Here is a 25910-nt window from a genome sequence, read left to right as displayed (position 1 = left end):
AAATGACTTTGTTCTGGGTAAAGATTCTAGGGTATCTTGGCTAATAATAGCTTAGTATCGAGTACATCTTCGGTAACGACGTGCATTACCCCTCCGTGTGGGGCGAAAAGAAATTTGATATTTGCGTTTAAAAATGCTATGGAATTTGTTATGGCATTGTTGCTTTATACGTACGGTCTTTCGTAATACATGGCAGCTAGATTACGTTGGACTAAACAAGGGGCGGATTGGCCATTTTGCACCGGTATGCTAAAGGCAATGGAGATTTAACCAAATCTAAGACTTGCAAACGTTTGAGGAATGTAAAGCCCTGTCTACTTAATTTGCTTTCTTGATTTCCTCGATCAGGCCGTTGCCAGTGGGCTGGTTTTAGGCCTACTCTCCACGCTCTTCTCTGTTTCATTAAATCGATAGATGTAGAAAAAATAAGGTATGTCAACTGAAGCGTGTTACTGTGAAGTCATAAAAAAACTCTCCCTTCATTGTTTGTATCGCGTTTTTATATTCTTTTGGGGCATTTTAGTCTGCGTAATGTATTGTCAGGCTTTGTGCAAAAAAACCTTCATTATATTTCCTTGACATGCAATGGCGTGTAATAGTGAATTGGCTCTGTGGGTGAATAAAATAAATCTCATATTTGCGCTTGAAAATGCTATGGAATTTCCTATGGCATTGTTGTTTTATAAGTACGTGGCAGCTAGATAAGAAGTTAGTACGTTGAAACGGACAAGGTGCTGAATAGCCGTGTTGGCTGTTTACCACCGGAATGCTAAAGGCCATGGAAATTTAGCCAAATCTAAGAATTGCAAACGTTTGAGGAAAGTGAAGCCCTGTCTACTTAATTTGTTTTCTCCATTTCCTAGTTTGAAATTTGTAATAAAACTAGTAAGGTCCCCTCATAACCGATTGTCTATTTACCGTATCAAAGTTATAACAATAAAGGTGTTCTTTGACAGGCCCTACAGAAATAAACGTTTGCCAAAGCCGATGCATCGACACTGAAGCAAACAGTTGATTGAAAAGTGCGGCAAAGCAAAAAACAGAACATCTTGTGCATGCTCCCTTACGAAGCCCATAATCTTCAACCATAGGTGTGGGCTGTATTCATTATACCAACCACTGTATCCCCACTGACAGTCAGGCAGCCACAGTGTAAGTACACTGTCAGCGGTCTGAAGGCCTCGGGCTCAAAGTCCTCGATTGGAACATTCAGTCGATTGATCCAGGTTTCTGTCCTACTTTGATGTTTGCGTATTTTCCTCAACTGGGACATCATGCGTCCAGCCTTCTTCATCTTCGAACGGCGTCTTGCCACGGTCATATCATACTGGATTTTATGAAAAAACGCCTGATTCCTTGCAGCAATAATAGCTTTGACGCCGTACACTGTTACCTTTTTCTCGCCAACGATGAATTCCATGTCACAAATGTCAGGAAGATCAAGGATGGGGCGAAGGTCATTTTGGAGTCCGGCGGTATTCTTGAATATCAGCAGTTGTTCATTTGCCTGCGAGCTGGTCTCGTTCAGACTGTCCATGCTGTCTGCATGAATGCGAACAGGGGTTTGAAGCAGATGGTCATTAAACAGGATACTCGAACCCAGAGACGAAGCTTCCGAAGCACTGTCCTCTTGTATGCTGACAACATTAGCGTCATTCCAAGAGTGAACGAAAACCCCAGAATCCATGACAGGAATGCAGTTTGTAACGATTGGAGGTAAATGATGTGAGTTTTTCAGCCAACGACTACAAGAATTGAGCCTGGAATGTTTTGCGTCTGTTATTTATGGGCAGTTGGATTTTCACGCCAGGCGTGAGTGAAGCCTGCCACACTGACAAGGGATGAGAGTTCTGTCGTCAGTAATAGGCTTCGTGCTGTGAAACGGTAGTGCCTACGATGTTTCTTTTTCTTTTGCTCCACAAACCTATACGTAAACTGTGCAGGGGTTCCCTTTAGCCATTTCTACGTATCATTGGTAGACAATAGAGTACTGAGGACTTAATCACCACTCACTAGAAATTAACTTGCAAACAAAAACAAAAACTTCCCTTTAGCCATTTCTACGTATCATTGGTAGACAATAGAGTACTGAGGACTTAATCACCACTCACTAGAAATTAACTTGCAAACAAAAACTACATATATGTGATGTGATAATCACATGAATAGCAACAATTTGTTAAGTGTGTCTAAACTGACAGTCACAAGTTTTCAAGTTTACAGAGTAGCTCTGATTTCAAAGCAGCCAGTTTCGGATCAGATGTTACTTGATAAAACGACGGAAAGATTCAAACCTGTGGGAGACTTCATCAACTGGCAAACAAAAGCAGGGAAAAATGAAAGTCAGATTTGTACTTGGTTTTATTATCTTTGGACACATGACCTAAAGTGATACATCAAGAATTATTCATGTAGGAAATTTAAATTGTACCATTTGTTATCGATCACGCCCTTGTTGGTTGGCTGGTTTTACTCTCCACGCTCTTGTCTCTCACATTAGATTGATAGTTGTGGATGAAACATTAGAAATGTGTCAACTGAAGTGTGTTACTGTGAAGTCATAAAAAAAACTCCACCCTTCATTGTTTGTATCGCGTTTTTATATTCTTTTGGGGCATTTTAGTCTTTGCGTAATGTACTGTCAGGCTTTGTGCAAAAATATTTCATTATTTTTTCTCGACATGCAATGGCGTGTAATAGTGAATTGGCTCTGTGGGTGAATAAAATAAATCTCATATTTGCGCTTGAAAATGCTATGGAATTTCCTATGGCATTGTTGTTTTATAAGTTCGTGGCAGCTAGATTAGAAGTTAGTACGTTGAAACGGACAAGGTGCTGAGTAGCCGTGTTGGCTGTTTACCACCAGAATGCTAAAGGTCATGGAAATTTAGCCAAATCTAAGAATTGCAAACGTTTGAGGAAAGTGAAGCCCTGTCTACTTAATTTGTTTTCCCCATTTTCTAGTTTGAAATTTGTAATAAAACTAGTAAGCTCCGCTCATACACGATTGTCTATTTACCGTATCAAAGTTATAAAAATAAAGGTGTTCTTTTACAGGCCCTACAGAAATAAACCTCTGCCAAAGCCTATACGCCGACGCTGACGCAAACAGTTGATTGAAAAGTGCGGCAAAGGGAAAAACATAAACCGTTTGTGTTAGATTTGATGTTTTAAGTTTATTTACATAACAAGATTGAATGTATGTATGTACAGGGATTAATGCATGAAGACGTCGAAGTTTCCTGCATTTCACATTTGAATAGAATAGCACTGACACTGTAAACATGATGTTACAGGAATGGTTTAACGGCGCCCATTACCAGGCGATGCTTCTCCTAAAACGCTGGCAATCCTGCTGTCTCCAGCGTTGTTTGGCGATTGCGTTACAGACGCACAATTCCGCCGGATGAAAGCACTCAGTTGTTTGGTGGATCTTCGAAATGATTTCTTTCTGGACAACTTTGCAGGAGCATCCTGACCGATAACAACTCGGGGGCGTACTTGATGGCGTCGGGCCGAATCGAGCACATCTTCAGCAACTACGTCCAGCGAGTACATCTCTCTTAGAGTATCGTCTTCAACACCTGCAAAGTCTATATATGGCAGGAAAGCTGCCATCGATACTCGCACAGATCGGTTCTCGTTCATCTGGCAATAATGGCGACTCCAGGCTAAAGCCGACTTACATTTCGAATCCTCTGTGGCATTCAGGTCGTTGTGGGAAAGAACAAGAAGTGCCGTTTGTAGTGGCACTAGCGGGAAACAAGGCGACTGGAGAACATCTTGTGCATTGAATGTATGTATGTACAGGGATTAATGCATGAAGACGTCGAAGTTTCCTGCATTTCACATTTGAATAGAATAGCACTGAGCTATCACATCTTCAGCAACTACGTCCAGCGAGTACATCTCTCTTAGAGCATCGTCTTCAACACCTGCAAAGTCTATATATGGCAGGAAAGCTGCCATCGATACTCGCACAGATCGGTTCTCGTTCATCTGGCAATAATGGCGACTCCAGGCTAAAGCCGACTTACATTTCGAATCCTCTGTGGCATTCAGGTCGTTGTGGGAAAGAACAAGAAGTGCCGTTTGTAGTGGCACTAGCGGGAAACAAGGCGACTGGAGAACATCTTGTGCATGCTCCCTTACGAAGCCCATAATCTTCAACAAAAGCAGTTTCGACATCTTGAAGCTGGAATATTTCTCAGTTGACACTAGCAAAGGCAGTACACACTCTTTGGTAATCAGACTTTCGGCAAATGTGAAGCATACCTCTCGAACTTGATCAAAACCATAGGTGTCGGCTGCATTCATGACACCAACCACTGTATCCCCACTGACAGTCAGGCAGCCACAGTGCAGGTACACTATCAGCGGTCTGAAGGCCTCGGGCTCAAAGTCCTCGATTGGAACATTCAGTCGATTGATCCAGGTTTCTGTCCTACTTTGATGTTTGCGTATTTTCCTCAACTGGGACATCATGCGTCCAGCCTTCTTCATCTTCGAACGGCGTCTTGCCACGGTCATATCATACTGGATTTTATGAAAAAACGCCTGATTCCTTGCAGCAATAATAGCTTTGACGCCGTACACTGGTACCTTTTTCTCGCCAACGGTGAATTCCATGTCACAAATGTCAGGAAGATCAAGGATGGAGCGAAGGTCATTTTGGAGTCCGGTGGTATTCTTGAATATCAGCAGTTGTTCATTTGCCTGCGTGCTGGTCTCGTTCAGACTGTCCATGCTGTCTGCATGAATGCGAACAGGGGTTTGAAGCAGATGATCATTAAACAGGATACTCGAACCCAGAGACGAAGTTTCCGAAGCACTGTCCTCTTGTATGCTGACAACATTAGCGTCATTCCAAGAGTGAACGAAAACCCCAGAATCCATGACAGGAATGCAGTTTGTAACGATTGGAGGTAAATGATGTGAGTTTCTCAGCCAACGACTACAAGAATTGAGCCTGGAATGTTTTGCGTCTGTTATTTATGGGCAGTTGGATTTTCACGCCAGGCGTGAGTGAAGCCTGCCACACTGACAAACTGTGCAGGGGTTCCCGTTAGCCATTTCTACGTATCATTGGTAGACAATAGAGTACTGAGGACTTAATCACCATTCACTAGAAATTAACTTGCAAACAAAAACTACATATATGTGATGTGATAATCACATGAATAGCAACAATTTGTTAAGTGTGTCTAAACTGACAGTCACAAGTTTTCAAGTTTACAGAGTAGCTCTGATTTCAAAGCAGCCAGTTTCGGATCAGATGTTACTTGATAAAACGACGGAAAGATTCAAACCTGTGGGAGACTTCATCAACTGGCAAACAAAAGCAGGGAAAAATGAAAGTCAGATTTGTACTTGGTTTTATTATCTTTGGACACATGACCTAAAGTGATACATCAAGAATTATTCATGTAGGAAATTTAAATTGTACCATTTTATGTTTTATTTAGCATTTATCGACCACGCCCTTGTTGGTGGGCTGGTTTTACTCTCCACGCTCTTGTCTCTCACATTAGATTGATAGTTGTGGATGAAACATTAGAAATATGTCAACTGAAGTGTGTTACTGTGAAGTCATAAAAAACTCCACCCTTCATTGTTTGTATCGCGTTTTTATATTCTTTTGGGGCATTTTAGTCTTTGCGTAATGTACTGTCAGGCTTTGTGCAAAAATATTTCATTATTTTTCCTCGACATGCAATGGCGTGTAATAGTGAATTGGCTCTGTGGGTGAATAAAATAAATCTCATATTTGCGCTTGAAAATGCTATGGAATTTCCTATGGCATTGTTGTTTTATAAGTACGTGGCAGCTAGATTAGAAGTTAGTACGTTGAAACGGACAAGGTGCTGAGTAGCCGTGTTGGCTGTTTACCACCGGAATGCTAAAGGCCATGGAAATTTAGCCAAATCTAAGAATTGCAAACGTTTGAGGAAAGTGAAGCCCTGTCTACTTAATTTGTTTTCCCCATTTTCTAGTTTGAAATTTGTAATAAAACTAGTAAGCTCCGCTCATACCCGATTGTCTATTTACCGTATCAAAGTTATAAAAATAAAGGTGTTCTTTTACAGGCCCTACAGAAATAAACCTCTGCCAAAGCCTATACGCCGACGCTGACGCAAACAGTTGATTGAAAAGTGCGGCAAAGGGAAAAACATAAACCGTTTGTTAGATTTGATGTTTTAGGTTTATTTACATAACAAGATTGAATGTATGTATGTACAGGGATTAATGCATGAAGACGTCGAAGTTTCCTGCATTTCACATTTGAATAGAATAGCACTGACACTGTAAACATGATGTTACAGGAATGGTTTAACGGCGCCCATTACCAGGCGATGCTTCTCCTAAAACGCTGGCAATCCTGCTGTCTCCAGCGTTGTTTGGCGATTGCGTTACAGACGCACACTTCCGCCGAATGAAAGCACTCAGTTGTTTGGTGGATCTTCGAAATGATTTCTTTCTGGACAACTTTGCAGGAGCATCCTGACCGATAACAACTCGGGGGCGTACTTGATGGCGTCGGGCCGAATCGAGCACATCTTCAGCAACTACGTCCAGCGAGTACATCTCTCTTAGAGTATCGTCTTCAACACCTGCAAAGTCTATATATGGCAGGAAAGCTGCCATCGATACTCGCACAGATCGGTTCTCGTTCATCTGGCAATAATGGCGACTCCAGGCTAAAGCCGACTTACATTTCGAATCCTCTGTGGCATTCAGGTCGTTGTGGGAAAGAACAAGAAGTGCCGTTTGTAGTGGCACTAGCGGGAAACAAGGCGACTGGAGAACATCTTGTGCATGCTCCCTTACGAAGCCCATAATCTTCAACAAAAGCAGTTTCGACATCTTGAAGCTGGAATATTTCTCAGTTGACACTAGCAAAGGCAGTACACACTCTTTGGTAATCAGACTTTCGGCAAATGTGAAGCATACCTCTCGAACTTGATCAAAACCATAGGTGTCGGCTGCATTCATGACACCAACCACTGTATCCCCACTGACAGTCAGGCAGCCACAGTGCAGGTACACTATCAGCGGTCTGAAGGCCTCGGGCTCAAAGTCCTCGATTGGAACATTCAGTCGATTGATCCAGGTTTCTGTCCTACTTTGATGTTTGCGTATTTTCCTCAACTGGGACATCATGCGTCCAGCCTTCTTCATCTTCGAACGGCGTCTTGCCACGGTCATATCATACTGGATTTTATGATAAAACGCCTGATTCCTTGCAGCAATAATAGCTTTGACGCCGTACACTGGTACCTTTTTCTCGCCAACGATGAATTCCATGTCACAAATGTCAGGAAGATCAAGGATGGAGCGAAGGTCATTTTGGAGTCCGGTGGTATTCTTGAATATCAGCAGTTGTTCATTTGCCTGCGTGCTGGTCTCGTTCAGACTGTCCATGCTGTCTGCATGAATGCGAACAGGGGTTTGAAGCAGATGATCATTAAACAGGATACTCGAACCCAGAGACGAAGTTTCCGAAGCACTGTCCTCTTGTATGCTGACAACATTAGCGTCATTCCAAGAGTGAACGAAAACCCCAGAATCCATGACAGGAATGCAGTTTGTAACGATTGGAGGTAAATGATGTGAGTTTCTCAGCCAACGACTACAAGAATTGAGCCTGGAATGTTTTGCGTCTGTTATTTATGGGCAGTTGGATTTTCACGCCAGGCGTGAGTGAAGCCTGCCACACTGACAAGGGATGAGAGTTCTGTCGTCAGTAATAGGCTTCGTGCTGTGAAACGGTAGTGCCTGCGATGTTTCTTTTTCTTTTGCTCCACAAACCTATACGTAAACTGTGCAGGGGTTCCCGTTAGCCATTTCTACGTATCATTGGTAGACAATAGAGTACTGAGGACTTAATCACCACTCACTAGAAATTAACTTGCAAACAAAAACTACATATATGTGATGTGATAATCACATGAATAGCAACAATTTGTTAAGTGTGTCTAAACTGACAGTCACAAGTTTTCAAGTTTACAGAGTAGCTCTGATTTCAAAGCAGCCAGTTTCGGATCAGATGTTTCTTAATAAAACGACGGAAAGATTCAAACCTGTGGGAAGACTTCATCAACTGGCAAACAAAAGCAGGGAAAAATGAAAGTCAGATTTGTACTTGGTTTTATTATCTTTGGACACATGACCTTAAGTGATACATCAAGAATTATTCATGTAGGAAATTTAAATTGTACCATTTTATATTTTATTTAGCATTTATCGACCACGCCCTTGTTGGTGGGCTGGTTTTACTCTCCACGCTCTTGTCTCTCACATTAGATTGATAGTTGTGGATGAAACATTAGAAATAAGTCAACTGAAGTGTGTTACTGTGAAGTCATAAAAAACTCCACCCTTCATTGTTTGTATCGCGTTTTTATATTCTTTTGGGGCATTTTAGTCTTTGCGTAATGTACTGTCAGGCTTTGTGCAAAAATATTTCATTATTTTTTCTCGACATGCAATGGCGTGTAATAGTGAATTGGCTCTGTGGGTGAATAAAATAAATCTCATATTTGCGCTTGAAAATGCTATGGAATTTCCTATGGCATTGTTGTTTTATAAGTTCGTGGCAGCTAGATTAGAAGTTAGTACGTTGAAACGGACAAGGTGCTGAGTAGCCGTGTTGGCTGTTTACCACCAGAATGCTAAAGGTCATGGAAATTTAGCCAAATCTAAGAATTGCAAACGTTTGAGGAAAGTGAAGCCCTGTCTACTTAATTTGTTTTCCCCATTTTCTAGTTTGAAATTTGTAATAAAACTAGTAAGCTCCGCTCATACACGATTGTCTATTTACCGTATCAAAGTTATAAAAATAAAGGTGTTCTTTTACAGGCCCTACAGAAATAAACCTCTGCCAAAGCCTATACGCCGACGCTGACGCAAACAGTTGATTGAAAAGTGCGGCAAAGGGAAAAACATAAACCGTTTGTGTTAGATTTGATGTTTTAAGTTTATTTACATAACAAGATTGAATGTATGTATGTACAGGGATTAATGCATGAAGACGTCGAAGTTTCCTGCATTTCACATTTGAATAGAATAGCACTGACACTGTAAACATGATGTTACAGGAATGGTTTAACGGCGCCCATTACCAGGCGATGCTTCTCCTAAAACGCTGGCAATCCTGCTGTCTCCAGCGTTGTTTGGCGATTGCGTTACAGACGCACAATTCCGCCGGATGAAAGCACTCAGTTGTTTGGTGGATCTTCGAAATGATTTCTTTCTGGACAACTTTGCAGGAGCATCCTGACCGATAACAACTCGGGGGCGTACTTGATGGCGTCGGGCCGAATCGAGCACATCTTCAGCAACTACGTCCAGCGAGTACATCTCTCTTAGAGTATCGTCTTCAACACCTGCAAAGTCTATATATGGCAGGAAAGCTGCCATCGATACTCGCACAGATCGGTTCTCGTTCATCTGGCAATAATGGCGACTCCAGGCTAAAGCCGACTTACATTTCGAATCCTCTGTGGCATTCAGGTCGTTGTGGGAAAGAACAAGAAGTGCCGTTTGTAGTGGCACTAGCGGGAAACAAGGCGACTGGAGAACATCTTGTGCATTGAATGTATGTATGTACAGGGATTAATGCATGAAGACGTCGAAGTTTCCTGCATTTCACATTTGAATAGAATAGCACTGAGCTATCACATCTTCAGCAACTACGTCCAGCGAGTACATCTCTCTTAGAGCATCGTCTTCAACACCTGCAAAGTCTATATATGGCAGGAAAGCTGCCATCGATACTCGCACAGATCGGTTCTCGTTCATCTGGCAATAATGGCGACTCCAGGCTAAAGCCGACTTACATTTCGAATCCTCTGTGGCATTCAGGTCGTTGTGGGAAAGAACAAGAAGTGCCGTTTGTAGTGGCACTAGCGGGAAACAAGGCGACTGGAGAACATCTTGTGCATGCTCCCTTACGAAGCCCATAATCTTCAACAAAAGCAGTTTCGACATCTTGAAGCTGGAATATTTCTCAGTTGACACTAGCAAAGGCAGTACACACTCTTTGGTAATCAGACTTTCGGCAAATGTGAAGCATACCTCTCGAACTTGATCAAAACCATAGGTGTCGGCTGCATTCATGACACCAACCACTGTATCCCCACTGACAGTCAGGCAGCCACAGTGCAGGTACACTATCAGCGGTCTGAAGGCCTCGGGCTCAAAGTCCTCGATTGGAACATTCAGTCGATTGATCCAGGTTTCTGTCCTACTTTGATGTTTGCGTATTTTCCTCAACTGGGACATCATGCGTCCAGCCTTCTTCATCTTCGAACGGCGTCTTGCCACGGTCATATCATACTGGATTTTATGAAAAAACGCCTGATTCCTTGCAGCAATAATAGCTTTGACGCCGTACACTGGTACCTTTTTCTCGCCAACGGTGAATTCCATGTCACAAATGTCAGGAAGATCAAGGATGGAGCGAAGGTCATTTTGGAGTCCGGTGGTATTCTTGAATATCAGCAGTTGTTCATTTGCCTGCGTGCTGGTCTCGTTCAGACTGTCCATGCTGTCTGCATGAATGCGAACAGGGGTTTGAAGCAGATGATCATTAAACAGGATACTCGAACCCAGAGACGAAGTTTCCGAAGCACTGTCCTCTTGTATGCTGACAACATTAGCGTCATTCCAAGAGTGAACGAAAACCCCAGAATCCATGACAGGAATGCAGTTTGTAACGATTGGAGGTAAATGATGTGAGTTTCTCAGCCAACGACTACAAGAATTGAGCCTGGAATGTTTTGCGTCTGTTATTTATGGGCAGTTGGATTTTCACGCCAGGCGTGAGTGAAGCCTGCCACACTGACAAACTGTGCAGGGGTTCCCGTTAGCCATTTCTACGTATCATTGGTAGACAATAGAGTACTGAGGACTTAATCACCATTCACTAGAAATTAACTTGCAAACAAAAACTACATATATGTGATGTGATAATCACATGAATAGCAACAATTTGTTAAGTGTGTCTAAACTGACAGTCACAAGTTTTCAAGTTTACAGAGTAGCTCTGATTTCAAAGCAGCCAGTTTCGGATCAGATGTTACTTGATAAAACGACGGAAAGATTCAAACCTGTGGGAGACTTCATCAACTGGCAAACAAAAGCAGGGAAAAATGAAAGTCAGATTTGTACTTGGTTTTATTATCTTTGGACACATGACCTAAAGTGATACATCAAGAATTATTCATGTAGGAAATTTAAATTGTACCATTTTATGTTTTATTTAGCATTTATCGACCACGCCCTTGTTGGTGGGCTGGTTTTACTCTCCACGCTCTTGTCTCTCACATTAGATTGATAGTTGTGGATGAAACATTAGAAATATGTCAACTGAAGTGTGTTACTGTGAAGTCATAAAAAACTCCACCCTTCATTGTTTGTATCGCGTTTTTATATTCTTTTGGGGCATTTTAGTCTTTGCGTAATGTACTGTCAGGCTTTGTGCAAAAATATTTCATTATTTTTCCTCGACATGCAATGGCGTGTAATAGTGAATTGGCTCTGTGGGTGAATAAAATAAATCTCATATTTGCGCTTGAAAATGCTATGGAATTTCCTATGGCATTGTTGTTTTATAAGTACGTGGCAGCTAGATTAGAAGTTAGTACGTTGAAACGGACAAGGTGCTGAGTAGCCGTGTTGGCTGTTTACCACCGGAATGCTAAAGGCCATGGAAATTTAGCCAAATCTAAGAATTGCAAACGTTTGAGGAAAGTGAAGCCCTGTCTACTTAATTTGTTTTCCCCATTTTCTAGTTTGAAATTTGTAATAAAACTAGTAAGCTCCGCTCATACCCGATTGTCTATTTACCGTATCAAAGTTATAAAAATAAAGGTGTTCTTTTACAGGCCCTACAGAAATAAACCTCTGCCAAAGCCTATACGCCGACGCTGACGCAAACAGTTGATTGAAAAGTGCGGCAAAGGGAAAAACATAAACCGTTTGTTAGATTTGATGTTTTAGGTTTATTTACATAACAAGATTGAATGTATGTATGTACAGGGATTAATGCATGAAGACGTCGAAGTTTCCTGCATTTCACATTTGAATAGAATAGCACTGACACTGTAAACATGATGTTACAGGAATGGTTTAACGGCGCCCATTACCAGGCGATGCTTCTCCTAAAACGCTGGCAATCCTGCTGTCTCCAGCGTTGTTTGGCGATTGCGTTACAGACGCACACTTCCGCCGAATGAAAGCACTCAGTTGTTTGGTGGATCTTCGAAATGATTTCTTTCTGGACAACTTTGCAGGAGCATCCTGACCGATAACAACTCGGGGGCGTACTTGATGGCGTCGGGCCGAATCGAGCACATCTTCAGCAACTACGTCCAGCGAGTACATCTCTCTTAGAGTATCGTCTTCAACACCTGCAAAGTCTATATATGGCAGGAAAGCTGCCATCGATACTCGCACAGATCGGTTCTCGTTCATCTGGCAATAATGGCGACTCCAGGCTAAAGCCGACTTACATTTCGAATCCTCTGTGGCATTCAGGTCGTTGTGGGAAAGAACAAGAAGTGCCGTTTGTAGTGGCACTAGCGGGAAACAAGGCGACTGGAGAACATCTTGTGCATGCTCCCTTACGAAGCCCATAATCTTCAACAAAAGCAGTTTCGACATCTTGAAGCTGGAATATTTCTCAGTTGACACTAGCAAAGGCAGTACACACTCTTTGGTAATCAGACTTTCGGCAAATGTGAAGCATACCTCTCGAACTTGATCAAAACCATAGGTGTCGGCTGCATTCATGACACCAACCACTGTATCCCCACTGACAGTCAGGCAGCCACAGTGCAGGTACACTATCAGCGGTCTGAAGGCCTCGGGCTCAAAGTCCTCGATTGGAACATTCAGTCGATTGATCCAGGTTTCTGTCCTACTTTGATGTTTGCGTATTTTCCTCAACTGGGACATCATGCGTCCAGCCTTCTTCATCTTCGAACGGCGTCTTGCCACGGTCATATCATACTGGATTTTATGATAAAACGCCTGATTCCTTGCAGCAATAATAGCTTTGACGCCGTACACTGGTACCTTTTTCTCGCCAACGATGAATTCCATGTCACAAATGTCAGGAAGATCAAGGATGGAGCGAAGGTCATTTTGGAGTCCGGTGGTATTCTTGAATATCAGCAGTTGTTCATTTGCCTGCGTGCTGGTCTCGTTCAGACTGTCCATGCTGTCTGCATGAATGCGAACAGGGGTTTGAAGCAGATGATCATTAAACAGGATACTCGAACCCAGAGACGAAGTTTCCGAAGCACTGTCCTCTTGTATGCTGACAACATTAGCGTCATTCCAAGAGTGAACGAAAACCCCAGAATCCATGACAGGAATGCAGTTTGTAACGATTGGAGGTAAATGATGTGAGTTTCTCAGCCAACGACTACAAGAATTGAGCCTGGAATGTTTTGCGTCTGTTATTTATGGGCAGTTGGATTTTCACGCCAGGCGTGAGTGAAGCCTGCCACACTGACAAGGGATGAGAGTTCTGTCGTCAGTAATAGGCTTCGTGCTGTGAAACGGTAGTGCCTGCGATGTTTCTTTTTCTTTTGCTCCACAAACCTATACGTAAACTGTGCAGGGGTTCCCGTTAGCCATTTCTACGTATCATTGGTAGACAATAGAGTACTGAGGACTTAATCACCACTCACTAGAAATTAACTTGCAAACAAAAACTACATATATGTGATGTGATAATCACATGAATAGCAACAATTTGTTAAGTGTGTCTAAACTGACAGTCACAAGTTTTCAAGTTTACAGAGTAGCTCTGATTTCAAAGCAGCCAGTTTCGGATCAGATGTTTCTTAATAAAACGACGGAAAGATTCAAACCTGTGGGAAGACTTCATCAACTGGCAAACAAAAGCAGGGAAAAATGAAAGTCAGATTTGTACTTGGTTTTATTATCTTTGGACACATGACCTTAAGTGATACATCAAGAATTATTCATGTAGGAAATTTAAATTGTACCATTTTATATTTTATTTAGCATTTATCGACCACGCCCTTGTTGGTGGGCTGGTTTTACTCTCCACGCTCTTGTCTCTCACATTAGATTGATAGTTGTGGATGAAACATTAGAAATAAGTCAACTGAAGTGTGTTACTGTGAAGTCATAAAAAACTCCACCCTTCATTGTTTGTATCGCGTTTTTATATTCTTTTGGGGCATTTTAGTCTTTGCGTAATGTACTGTCAGGCTTTGTGCAAAAATATTTCATTATTTTTTCTCGACATGCAATGGCGTGTAATAGTGAATTGGCTCTGTGGGTGAATAAAATAAATCTCATATTTGCGCTTGAAAATGCTATGGAATTTCCTATGGCATTGTTGTTTTATAAGTACGTGACAGCTAGATTAGAAGTTAGTACGTTGAAACGGACAAGGTGCTGAGTAGCCGTGTTGGCTGTTTACCACCGGAATGCTAAAGGCCATGGAAATTTAGCCAAATCTAAGAATTGCAAACGTTTGAGGAAAGTGAAGCCCTGTCTACTTAATTTGTTTTCCCCATTTTCTAGTTTGAAATTTGTAATAAAACTAGTAAGCTCCGCTCATACCCGATTGTCTATTTACCGTATCAAAGTTATAAAAATAAAGGTGTTCTTTTACAGGCCCTACAGAAATAAACCTCTGCCAAAGCCTATACGCCGACGCTGACGCAAACAGTTGATTGAAAAGTGCGGCAAAGGGAAAAACATAAACCGTTTGTGTTAGATTTGATGTTTTAGGTTTATTTACATAACAAGATTGAATGTATGTATGTACAGGGATTAATGCATGAAGACGTCGAAGTTTCCTGCATTTCACATTTGAATAGAATAGCACTGACACTGTAAACATGATGTTACAGGAATGGTTTAACGGCGCCCATTACCAGGCGATGCTTCTCCTAAAACGCTGGCAATCCTGCTGTCTCCAGCGTTGTTTGGCGATTGCGTTACAGACGCACACTTCCGCCGAATGAAAGCACTCAGTTGTTTGGTGGATCTTCGAAATGATTTCTTTCTGGACAACTTTGCAGGAGCATCCTGACCGATAACAACTCGGGGGCGTACTTGATGGCGTCGGGCCGAATCGAGCACATCTTCAGCAACTACGTCCAGCGAGTACATCTCTCTTAGAGTATCGTCTTCAACACCTGCAAAGTCTATATATGGCAGGAAAGCTGCCATCGATACTCGCACAGATCGGTTCTCGTTCATCTGGCAATAATGGCGACTCCAGGCTAAAGCCGACTTACATTTCGAATCCTCTGTGGCATTCAGGTCGTTGTGGGAAAGAACAAGAAGTGCCGTTTGTAGTGGCACTAGCGGGAAACAAGGCGACTGGAGAACATCTTGTGCATGCTCCCTTACGAAGCCCATAATCTTCAACAAAAGCAGTTTCGACATCTTGAAGCTGGAATATTTCTCAGTTGACACTAGCAAAGGCAGTACACAATCTTTGGTAATCAGACTTTCGGCAAATGTGAAGCATACCTCTCGAACTTGATCAAAACCATAGGTGTCGGCTGCATTCATGACACCAACCACTGTATCCCCACTGACAGTCAGGCAGCCACAGTGAAGGTACACTATCAGCGGTCTGAAGGCCTCGGGCTCAAAGTCCTCGATTGGAACATTCAGTCGATTGATCCAGGTTTCTGTCCTACTTTGATGTTTGCGTATTTTCCTAAACTGGGACATCATGCGTCGAGCCTTCTTCATCTTCGAACGGCGTCTTGCCACGGTCATATCATACTGGATTTTATGAAAAAACGCCTGATTCCTTGCAGCAATAATAGCTTTGACGCCGTACACTGGTACCTTTTTCTCGCCAACGATGAATTCCATGTCACAAATGTCAGGAAGATCAAGGATGGAGCGAAGGTCATTTTGGAGTCCGGTGGTATTCTTGAATATCAGCAGTTGTTCATTTGCCTGCGTGCTGGTCTCGTTCAGACTGTCCATGCTGTCTGCATGAATGCGAACAGGGGTTTGAAGCAGATGATCATTAAACAGGATACTCGAACCCAGAGACGAAGTTTCCGAAGCACTGTCCTCTTGTATGCTGACAACATTAGCGTCATTCCAAGAGTGAACGAAAACCCCAGAATCCATGACAGGAATGCAGTTTGTAACGATTGGAGGTAAATGATGTGAGTTTCTCAGCCAACGACTACAAGAATTGAGCCTGGAATGTTTTGCGTCTGTTATTTATGGGCAGTTGGATTTTCACGCCAGGCGTGAGTGAAGCCTGCCACACTGACAAGGGATGAGAGTTCTGTCGTCAGTAATAGGCTTCGTGCTGTGAAACGGTAGTGCCTGCGATGTTTCTTTTTCTTTTGCTCCACAAACCTATACGTAAACTGTGCAGGGGTTCCCGTTAGTCATTTCTACGTATCATTGGTAGACAATAGAGTACTGAGGACTTAATCACCACTCACTAGAAATTAACTTGCAAACAAAAACTACATATATGTGATGTGATAATCACATGAATAGCAACAATTTGTTAAGTGTGTCTAAACTGACAGTCACAAGTTTTCAAGTTTACAGAGTAGCTCTGATTTCAAAGCAGCCAGTTTCGGATCAGATGTTACTTGATAAAACGACGGAAAGATTCAAACCTGTGGGAGACTTCATCAACTGGCAAACAAAAGCAGGGAAAAATGAAAGTCAGATTTGTACTTGGTTTTATTATCTTTGGACACATGACCTAAAGTGATACATCAAGAATTATTCATGTAGGAAATTTAAATTGTACCATTTTATGTTTTATTTAGCATTTATCGACCACGCCCTTGTTGGTGGGCTGGTTTTACTCTCCACGCTCTTGTCTCTCACATTAGATTGATAGTTGTGGATGAAACATTAGAAATATGTCAACTTAAGTGTGTTACTGTGAAGTCATAAAAAACTCCACCCTTCATTGTTTGTATCGCGTTTTTATATTCTTTTGGGGCATTTTAGTCTTTGCGTAATGTACTATCAGGCTTTGTGCAAAAATATTTCATTATTTTTCCTCGACATGCAATGGCGTGTAATAGTGAATTGGCTCTGTGGGTGAATAAAATAAATCTCATATTTGCGCTTGAAAATGCTATGGAATTTCCTATGGCATTGTTGTTTTATAAGTACGTGGCAGCTAGATTAGAAGTTAGTACGTTGAAACGGACAAGGTGCTGAGTAGCCGTGTTGGCTGTTTACCACCGGAATGCTAAAGGCCATGGAAATTTAGCCAAATCTAAGAATTGCAAACGTTTGAGGAAAGTGAAGCCCTGTCTACTTAATTTGTTTTCCCCATTTTCTAGTTTGAAATTTGTAATAAAACTAGTAAGCTCCGCTCATACCCGATTGTCTATTTACCGTATCAAAGTTATAAAAATAAAGGTGTTCTTTTACAGGCCCTACAGAAATAAACCTCTGCCAAAGCCTATACGCCGACGCTGACGCAAACAGTTGAATGAAAAGTGCGGCAAAGGGAAAAACATAAACCGTTTGTGTTAGATTTGATGTTTTAGGTTTATTTACATAACAAGATTGAATGTATGTATGTACAGGGATTAATGCATGAAGACGTCGAAGTTTCCTGCATTTCACATTTGAATAGAATAGCACTGACACTGTAAACATGATGTTACAGGAATGGTTTAACGGCGCCCATTACCAGGCGATGCTTCTCCTAAAACGCTGGCAATCCTGCTGTCTCCAGCGTTGTTTGGCGATTGCGTTACAGACGCACACTTCCGCCGAATGAAAGCACTCAGTTGTTTGGTGGACCTTCGAAATGATTTCTTTCTGGACAACTTTGCAGGAGCATCCTGACCGATAACAACTCGGGGGCGTACTTGATGGCGTCGGGCCGAATCGAGCACATCTTCAGCAACTACGTCCAGCGAGTACATCTCTCTTAGAGTATCGTCTTCAACACCTGCAAAGTCTATATATGGCAGGAAAGCTGCCATCGATACTCGCACAGATCGGTTCTCGTTCATCTGGCAATAATGGCGACTCCAGGCTAAAGCCGACTTACATTTCGAATCCTCTGTGGCATTCAGGTCGTTGTGGGAAAGAACAAGAAGTGCCGTTTGTAGTGGCACTAGCGGGAAACAAGGCGACTGGAGAACATCTTGTGCATGCTCCCTTACGAAGCCCATAATCTTCAACAAAAGCAGTTTCGACATCTTGAAGCTGGAATATTTCTCAGTTGACACTAGCAAAGGCAGTACACACTCTTTGGTAATCAGACTTTCGGCAAATGTGAAGCATACCTCTCGAACTTGATCAAAACCATAGGTGTCGGCTGCATTCATGACACCAACCACTGTATCCCCACTGACAGTCAGGCAGCCACAGTGAAGGTACACTATCAGCGGTCTGAAGGCCTCTGGCTCAAAGTCCTCGATTGGAACATTCAGTCGATTGATCCAGGTTTCTGTCCTACTTTGATGTTTGCGTATTTTCCTCAACTGGGACATCATGCGTCGAGCCTTCTTCATCTTCGAACGGCGTCTTGCCACGGTCATATCATACTGGATTTTATGAAAAAACGCCTGATTCCTTGCAGCAATAATAGCTTTGACGCCGTACACTGGTACCTTTTTCTCGCCAACGATGAATTCCATGTCACAAATGTCAGGAAGATCAAGGATGGAGCGAAGGTCATTTTGGAGTCCGGTGGTATTCTTGAATATCAGCAGTTGTTCATTTGCCTGCGTGCTGGTCTCGTTCAGACTGTCCATGCTGTCTGCATGAATGCGAACAGGGGTTTGAAGCAGATGATCATTAAACAGGATACTCGAACCCAGAGACGAAGTTTCCGAAGCACTGTCCTCTTGTATGCTGACAACATTAGCGTCATTCCAAGAGTGAACGAAAACCCCAGAATCCATGACAGGAATGCAGTTTGTAACGATTGGAGGTAAATGATGTGAGTTTCTCAGCCAACGACTACAAGAATTGAGCCTGGAATGTTTTGCGTCTGTTATTTATGGGCAGTTGGATTTTCACGCCAGGCGTGAGTGAAGCCTGCCACACTGACAAGGGATGAGAGTTCTGTCGTCAGTAATAGGCTTCGTGCTGTGAAACGGTAGTGCCTGCGATGTTTCTTTTTCTTTTGCTCCACAAACCTATACGTAAACTGTGCAGGGGTTCCCGTTAGCCATTTCTACGTATCATTGGTAGACAATAGAGTACTGAGGACTTAATCACCACTCACTAGAAATTAACTTGCAAACAAAAACTACATATATGTGATGTGATAATCACATGAATAGCAACAATTTGTTAAGTGTGTCTAAACTGACAGTCACAAGTTTTCAAGTTTACAGAGTAGCTCTGATTTCAAAGCAGCCAGTTTCGGATCAGATGTTTCTTAATAAAACGACGGAAAGATTCAAACCTGTGGGAAGACTTCATCAACTGGCAAACAAAAGCAGGGAAAAATGAAAGTCAGATTTGTACTTGGTTTTATTATCTTTGGACACATGACCTAAAGTGATACATCAAGAATTATTCATGTAGGAAATTTAAATTGTACCATTTTATATTTTATTTAGCATTTATCGACCACGCCCTTGTTGGTGGGCTGGTTTTACTCTCCACGCTCTTGTCTCTCACATTAGATTGATAGTTGTGGATGAAACATTAGAAATAAGTCAACTGAAGTGTGTTACTGTGAAGTCATAAAAAACTCCACCCTTCATTGTTTGTATCGCGTTTTTATATTCTTTTGGGGCATTTTAGTCTTTGCGTAATGTACTGTCAGGCTTTGTGCAAAAATATTTCATTATTTTTTCTCGACATGCAATGGCGTGTAATAGTGAATTGGCTCTGTGGGTGAATAAAATAAATCTCATATTTGCGCTTGAAAATGCTATGGAATTTCCTATGGCATTGTTGTTTTATAAGTACGTGGCAGCTAGATTAGAAGTTAGTACGTTGAAACGGACAAGGTGCTGAGTAGCCGTGTTGGCTGTTTACCACCGGAATGCTAAAGGCCATGGAAATTTAGCCAAATCTAAGAATTGCAAACGTTTGAGGAAAGTGAAGCCCTGTCTACTTAATTTGTTTTCCCCATTTTCTAGTTTGAAATTTGTAATAAAACTAGTAAGCTCCGCTCATACCCGATTGTCTATTTACCGTATCAAAGTTATAAAAATAAAGGTGTTCTTTTACAGGCCCTACAGAAATAAACCTCTGCCAAAGCCTATACGCCGACGCTGACGCAAACAGTTGATTGAAAAGTGCGGCAAAGGGAAAAACATAAACCGTTTGTGTTAGATTTGATGTTTTAGGTTTATTTACATAACAAGATTGAATGTATGTATGTACAGGGATTAATGCATGAAGACGTCGAAGTTTCCTGCATTTCACATTTGAATAGAATAGCACTGACACTGTAAACATGATGTTACAGGAATGGTTTAACGGCGCCCATTACCAGGCGATGCTTCTCCTAAAACGCTGGCAATCCTGCTGTCTCCAGCGTTGTTTGGCGATTGCGTTACAGACGCACACTTCCGCCGAATGAAAGCACTCAGTTGTTTGGTGGATCTTCGAAATGATTTCTTTCTGGACAACTTTGCAGGAGCATCCTGACCGATAACAACTCGGGGGCGTACTTGATGGCGTCGGGCCGAATCGAGCACATCTTCAGCAACTACGTCCAGCGAGTACATCTCTCTTAGAGTATCGTCTTCAACACCTGCAAAGTCTATATATGGCAGGAAAGCTGCCATCGATACTCGCACAGATCGGTTCTCGTTCATCTGGCAATAATGGCGACTCCAGGCTAAAGCCGACTTACATTTCGAATCCTCTGTGGCATTCAGGTCGTTGTGGGAAAGAACAAGAAGTGCCGTTTGTAGTGGCACTAGCGGGAAACAAGGCGACTGGAGAACATCTTGTGCATGCTCCCTTACGAAGCCCATAATCTTCAACAAAAGCAGTTTCGACATCTTGAAGCTGGAATATTTCTCAGTTGACACTAGCAAAGGCAGTACACAATCTTTGGTAATCAGACTTTCGGCAAATGTGAAGCATACCTCTCGAACTTGATCAAAACCATAGGTGTCGGCTGCATTCATGACACCAACCACTGTATCCCCACTGACAGTCAGGCAGCCACAGTGAAGGTACACTATCAGCGGTCTGAAGGCCTCGGGCTCAAAGTCCTCGATTGGAACATTCAGTCGATTGATCCAGGTTTCTGTCCTACTTTGATGTTTGCGTATTTTCCTAAACTGGGACATCATGCGTCGAGCCTTCTTCATCTTCGAACGGCGTCTTGCCACGGTCATATCATACTGGATTTTATGAAAAAACGCCTGATTCCTTGCAGCAATAATAGCTTTGACGCCGTACACTGGTACCTTTTTCTCGCCAACGATGAATTCCATGTCACAAATGTCAGGAAGATCAAGGATGGAGCGAAGGTCATTTTGGAGTCCGGTGGTATTCTTGAATATCAGCAGTTGTTCATTTGCCTGCGTGCTGGTCTCGTTCAGACTGTCCATGCTGTCTGCATGAATGCGAACAGGGGTTTGAAGCAGATGATCATTAAACAGGATACTCGAACCCAGAGACGAAGTTTCCGAAGCACTGTCCTCTTGTATGCTGACAACATTAGCGTCATTCCAAGAGTGAACGAAAACCCCAGAATCCATGACAGGAATGCAGTTTGTAACGATTGGAGGTAAATGATGTGAGTTTCTCAGCCAACGACTACAAGAATTGAGCCTGGAATGTTTTGCGTCTGTTATTTATGGGCAGTTGGATTTTCACGCCAGGCGTGAGTGAAGCCTGCCACACTGACAAGGGATGAGAGTTCTGTCGTCAGTAATAGGCTTCGTGCTGTGAAACGGTAGTGCCTGCGATGTTTCTTTTTCTTTTGCTCCACAAACCTATACGTAAACTGTGCAGGGGTTCCCGTTAGTCATTTCTACGTATCATTGGTAGACAATAGAGTACTGAGGACTTAATCACCACTCACTAGAAATTAACTTGCAAACAAAAACTACATATATGTGATGTGATAATCACATGAATAGCAACAATTTGTTAAGTGTGTCTAAACTGACAGTCACAAGTTTTCAAGTTTACAGAGTAGCTCTGATTTCAAAGCAGCCAGTTTCGGATCAGATGTTACTTGATAAAACGACGGAAAGATTCAAACCTGTGGGAGACTTCATCAACTGGCAAACAAAAGCAGGGAAAAATGAAAGTCAGATTTGTACTTGGTTTTATTATCTTTGGACACATGACCTAAAGTGATACATCAAGAATTATTCATGTAGGAAATTTAAATTGTACCATTTTATGTTTTATTTAGCATTTATCGACCACGCCCTTGTTGGTGGGCTGGTTTTACTCTCCACGCTCTTGTCTCTCACATTAGATTGATAGTTGTGGATGAAACATTAGAAATATGTCAACTTAAGTGTGTTACTGTGAAGTCATAAAAAACTCCACCCTTCATTGTTTGTATCGCGTTTTTATATTCTTTTGGGGCATTTTAGTCTTTGCGTAATGTACTATCAGGCTTTGTGCAAAAATATTTCATTATTTTTCCTCGACATGCAATGGCGTGTAATAGTGAATTGGCTCTGTGGGTGAATAAAATAAATCTCATATTTGCGCTTGAAAATGCTATGGAATTTCCTATGGCATTGTTGTTTTATAAGTACGTGGCAGCTAGATTAGAAGTTAGTACGTTGAAACGGACAAGGTGCTGAGTAGCCGTGTTGGCTGTTTACCACCGGAATGCTAAAGGCCATGGAAATTTAGCCAAATCTAAGAATTGCAAACGTTTGAGGAAAGTGAAGCCCTGTCTACTTAATTTGTTTTCCCCATTTTCTAGTTTGAAATTTGTAATAAAACTAGTAAGCTCCGCTCATACCCGATTGTCTATTTACCGTATCAAAGTTATAAAAATAAAGGTGTTCTTTTACAGGCCCTACAGAAATAAACCTCTGCCAAAGCCTATACGCCGACGCTGACGCAAACAGTTGAATGAAAAGTGCGGCAAAGGGAAAAACATAAACCGTTTGTGTTAGATTTGATGTTTTAGGTTTATTTACATAACAAGATTGAATGTATGTATGTACAGGGATTAATGCATGAAGACGTCGAAGTTTCCTGCATTTCACATTTGAATAGAATAGCACTGACACTGTAAACATGATGTTACAGGAATGGTTTAACGGCGCCCATTACCAGGCGATGCTTCTCCTAAAACGCTGGCAATCCTGCTGTCTCCAGCGTTGTTTGGCGATTGCGTTACAGACGCACACTTCCGCCGAATGAAAGCACTCAGTTGTTTGGTGGACCTTCGAAATGATTTCTTTCTGGACAACTTTGCAGGAGCATCCTGACCGATAACAACTCGGGGGCGTACTTGATGGCGTCGGGCCGAATCGAGCACATCTTCAGCAACTACGTCCAGCGAGTACATCTCTCTTAGAGTATCGTCTTCAACACCTGCAAAGTCTATATATGGCAGGAAAGCTGCCATCGATACTCGCACAGATCGGTTCTCGTTCATCTGGCAATAATGGCGACTCCAGGCTAAAGCCGACTTACATTTCGAATCCTCTGTGGCATTCAGGTCGTTGTGGGAAAGAACAAGAAGTGCCGTTTGTAGTGGCACTAGCGGGAAACAAGGCGACTGGAGAACATCTTGTGCATGCTCCCTTACGAAGCCCATAATCTTCAACAAAAGCAGTTTCGACATCTTGAAGCTGGAATATTTCTCAGTTGACACTAGCAAAGGCAGTACACACTCTTTGGTAATCAGACTTTCGGCAAATGTGAAGCATACCTCTCGAACTTGATCAAAACCATAGGTGTCGGCTGCATTCATGACACCAACCACTGTATCCCCACTGACAGTCAGGCAGCCACAGTGAAGGTACACTATCAGCGGTCTGAAGGCCTCTGGCTCAAAGTCCTCGATTGGAACATTCAGTCGATTGATCCAGGTTTCTGTCCTACTTTGATGTTTGCGTATTTTCCTCAACTGGGACATCATGCGTCCAGCCTTCTTCATCTTCGAACGGCGTCTTGCCACGGTCATATCATACTGGATTTTATGAAAAAACGCCTGATTCCTTGCAGCAATAATAGCTTTGACGCCGTACACTGGTACCTTTTTCTCGCCAACGATGAATTCCATGTCACAAATGTCAGGAAGATCAAGGATGGAGCGAAGGTCATTTTGGAGTCCGGTGGTATTCTTGAATATCAGCAGTTGTTCATTGGCCTGCGTGCTGGTCTCGTTCAGACTGTCCATGCTGTCTGCATGAATGCGAACAGGGGTTTGAAGCAGATGGTCATTAAACAGGATACTCGAACCCAGAGACGAAGTTTCCGAAGCACTGTCCTCTTGTATGCTGACAACATTAGCGTCATTCCAAGAGTGAACGAAAACCCCAGAATCCATGACAGGAATGCAGTTTGTAACGATTGGAGGTAAATGATGTGAGTTTCTCAGCCAACGACTACAAGAATTGAGCCTGGAATGTTTTGCGTCTGTTATTTATGGGCAGTTGGATTTTCACGCCAGGCGTGAGTGAAGCCTGCCACACTGACAAGGGTTGAGAGTTCTGTCGTCAGTAATAGGCTTCGTGCTGTGAAACGGTAGTGCCTGCGATGTTTCTTTTTCTTTTGCTCCACAAACCTATACGTAAACTGTGCAGGGGTTCCCGTTAGCCATTTCTACGTATCATTGGTAGACAATAGAGTACTGAGGACTTAATCACCACTCACTAGAAATTAACTTGCAAACAAAAACTACATATATGTGATGTGATAATCACATGAATAGCAACAATTTGTTAAGTGTGTCTAAACTGACAGTCACAAGTTTTCAAGTTTACAGAGTAGCTCTGATTTCAAAGCAGCCAGTTTCGGATCAGATGTTTCTTAATAAAACGACGGAAAGATTCAAACCTGTGGGAAGACTTCATCAACTGGCAAACAAAAGCAGGGAAAAATGAAAGTCAGATTTGTACTTGGTTTTATTATCTTTGGACACATGACCTAAAGTGATACATCAAGAATTATTCATGTAGGAAATTTAAATTGTACCATTTTATGTTTTATTTAGCATTTATCGACCACGCCCTTGTTGGTGGGCTGGTTTTACTCTCCACGCTCTTGTCTCTCACATTAGATTGATAGTTGTGGATGAAACATTAGAAATATGTCAACTGAAGTGTGTTACTGTGAAGTCATAAAAAACTCCACCCTTCATTGTTTGTATCGCGTTTTTATATTCTTTTGGGGCATTTTAGTCTTTGCGTAATGTACTATCAGGCTTTGTGCAAAAATATTTCATTATTTTTCCTCGACATGCAATGGCGTGTAATAGTGAATTGGCTCTGTGGGTGAATAAAATAAATCTCATATTTGCGCTTGAAAATGCTATGGAATTTCCTATGGCATTGTTGTTTTATAAGTAGGGCAGCTAGATTAGAAGTTAGTACGTTGAAACGGACAAGGTGCTGAGTAGCCGTGTTGGCTGTTTACCACCGGAATGCTAAAGGCCATGGAAATTTAGCCAAATCTAAGAATTGCAAACGTTTGAGGAAAGTGAAGCCCTGTCTACTTAATTTGTTTTCCCCATTTTCTAGTTTGAAATTTGTAATAAAACTAGTAAGCTCCCGCTCATACCCGATTGTCTATTTACCGTATCAAAGTTATAAAAATAAAGGTGTTCTTTTACAGGCCCTACAGAAATAAACCTCTGCCAAAGCCTATACGCCGACGCTGACGCAAACAGTTGATTGAAAAGTGCGGCAAAGGGAAAAACATAAACCGTTTGTGTTAGATTTGATGTTTTAGGTTTATTTACATAACAAGATTGAATGTATGTATGT

At 42.1% G+C, this 25910-nt stretch overlaps 9 protein-coding genes across 9 annotated transcripts; all 9 read right to left on the bottom strand.

Moving 5' to 3' along the window:
• Positions 1-1081: 1081 nt before the first annotated feature.
• Positions 1082-1687, bottom strand: LOC135469348 (serine-enriched protein-like). The gene has a single exon (XM_064747976.1). It carries the CDS (start codon positions 1685-1687, stop codon positions 1082-1084), a length of 606 nt encoding a protein of 201 aa, XP_064604046.1.
• Positions 1688-3846: 2159 nt separating this feature from the next.
• On the bottom strand, positions 3847-4896 carry LOC135469344 (serine-enriched protein-like). The gene has a single exon (XM_064747972.1). It carries the CDS (start codon positions 4894-4896, stop codon positions 3847-3849), a length of 1050 nt encoding a protein of 349 aa, XP_064604042.1.
• A 1434-nt stretch (positions 4897-6330) lies between these two features.
• Positions 6331-7572, bottom strand: LOC135469342 (serine-enriched protein-like). The gene has a single exon (XM_064747969.1). It carries the CDS (start codon positions 7570-7572, stop codon positions 6331-6333), a length of 1242 nt encoding a protein of 413 aa, XP_064604039.1.
• Positions 7573-9648: 2076 nt separating this feature from the next.
• On the bottom strand, positions 9649-10698 carry LOC135469339 (serine-enriched protein-like). Its single transcript, XM_064747964.1, has one exon. The coding sequence runs from the start codon at positions 10696-10698 to the stop codon at positions 9649-9651; it is 1050 nt and encodes a 349-aa protein (XP_064604034.1).
• Positions 10699-12132: 1434 nt separating this feature from the next.
• On the bottom strand, positions 12133-13374 carry LOC135469334 (serine-enriched protein-like). Its single transcript, XM_064747960.1, has one exon. It carries the CDS (start codon positions 13372-13374, stop codon positions 12133-12135), a length of 1242 nt encoding a protein of 413 aa, XP_064604030.1.
• Positions 13375-14907: 1533 nt separating this feature from the next.
• Positions 14908-16149, bottom strand: LOC135469332 (serine-enriched protein-like). The gene has a single exon (XM_064747958.1). It carries the CDS (start codon positions 16147-16149, stop codon positions 14908-14910), a length of 1242 nt encoding a protein of 413 aa, XP_064604028.1.
• A 1532-nt stretch (positions 16150-17681) lies between these two features.
• On the bottom strand, positions 17682-18923 carry LOC135469330 (serine-enriched protein-like). The gene has a single exon (XM_064747954.1). It carries the CDS (start codon positions 18921-18923, stop codon positions 17682-17684), a length of 1242 nt encoding a protein of 413 aa, XP_064604024.1.
• A 1533-nt stretch (positions 18924-20456) lies between these two features.
• LOC135469328 (serine-enriched protein-like) lies at positions 20457-21698 on the bottom strand. The gene has a single exon (XM_064747950.1). It carries the CDS (start codon positions 21696-21698, stop codon positions 20457-20459), a length of 1242 nt encoding a protein of 413 aa, XP_064604020.1.
• Positions 21699-23230: 1532 nt separating this feature from the next.
• LOC135469327 (serine-enriched protein-like) lies at positions 23231-24472 on the bottom strand. The gene has a single exon (XM_064747949.1). It carries the CDS (start codon positions 24470-24472, stop codon positions 23231-23233), a length of 1242 nt encoding a protein of 413 aa, XP_064604019.1.
• Positions 24473-25910: the final 1438 nt, after the last annotated feature.

This window comes from Liolophura sinensis, chromosome 6 (assembly GCF_032854445.1).
Source record: "Liolophura sinensis isolate JHLJ2023 chromosome 6, CUHK_Ljap_v2, whole genome shotgun sequence".
In the NCBI taxonomy this organism is placed as follows: Eukaryota; Metazoa; Mollusca; class Polyplacophora; order Chitonida; family Chitonidae; genus Liolophura; species Liolophura sinensis.
The sequence above is the reverse complement of the archived record's forward strand: the minus strand, read 5'-3'. Positions and strand labels throughout refer to the sequence as shown.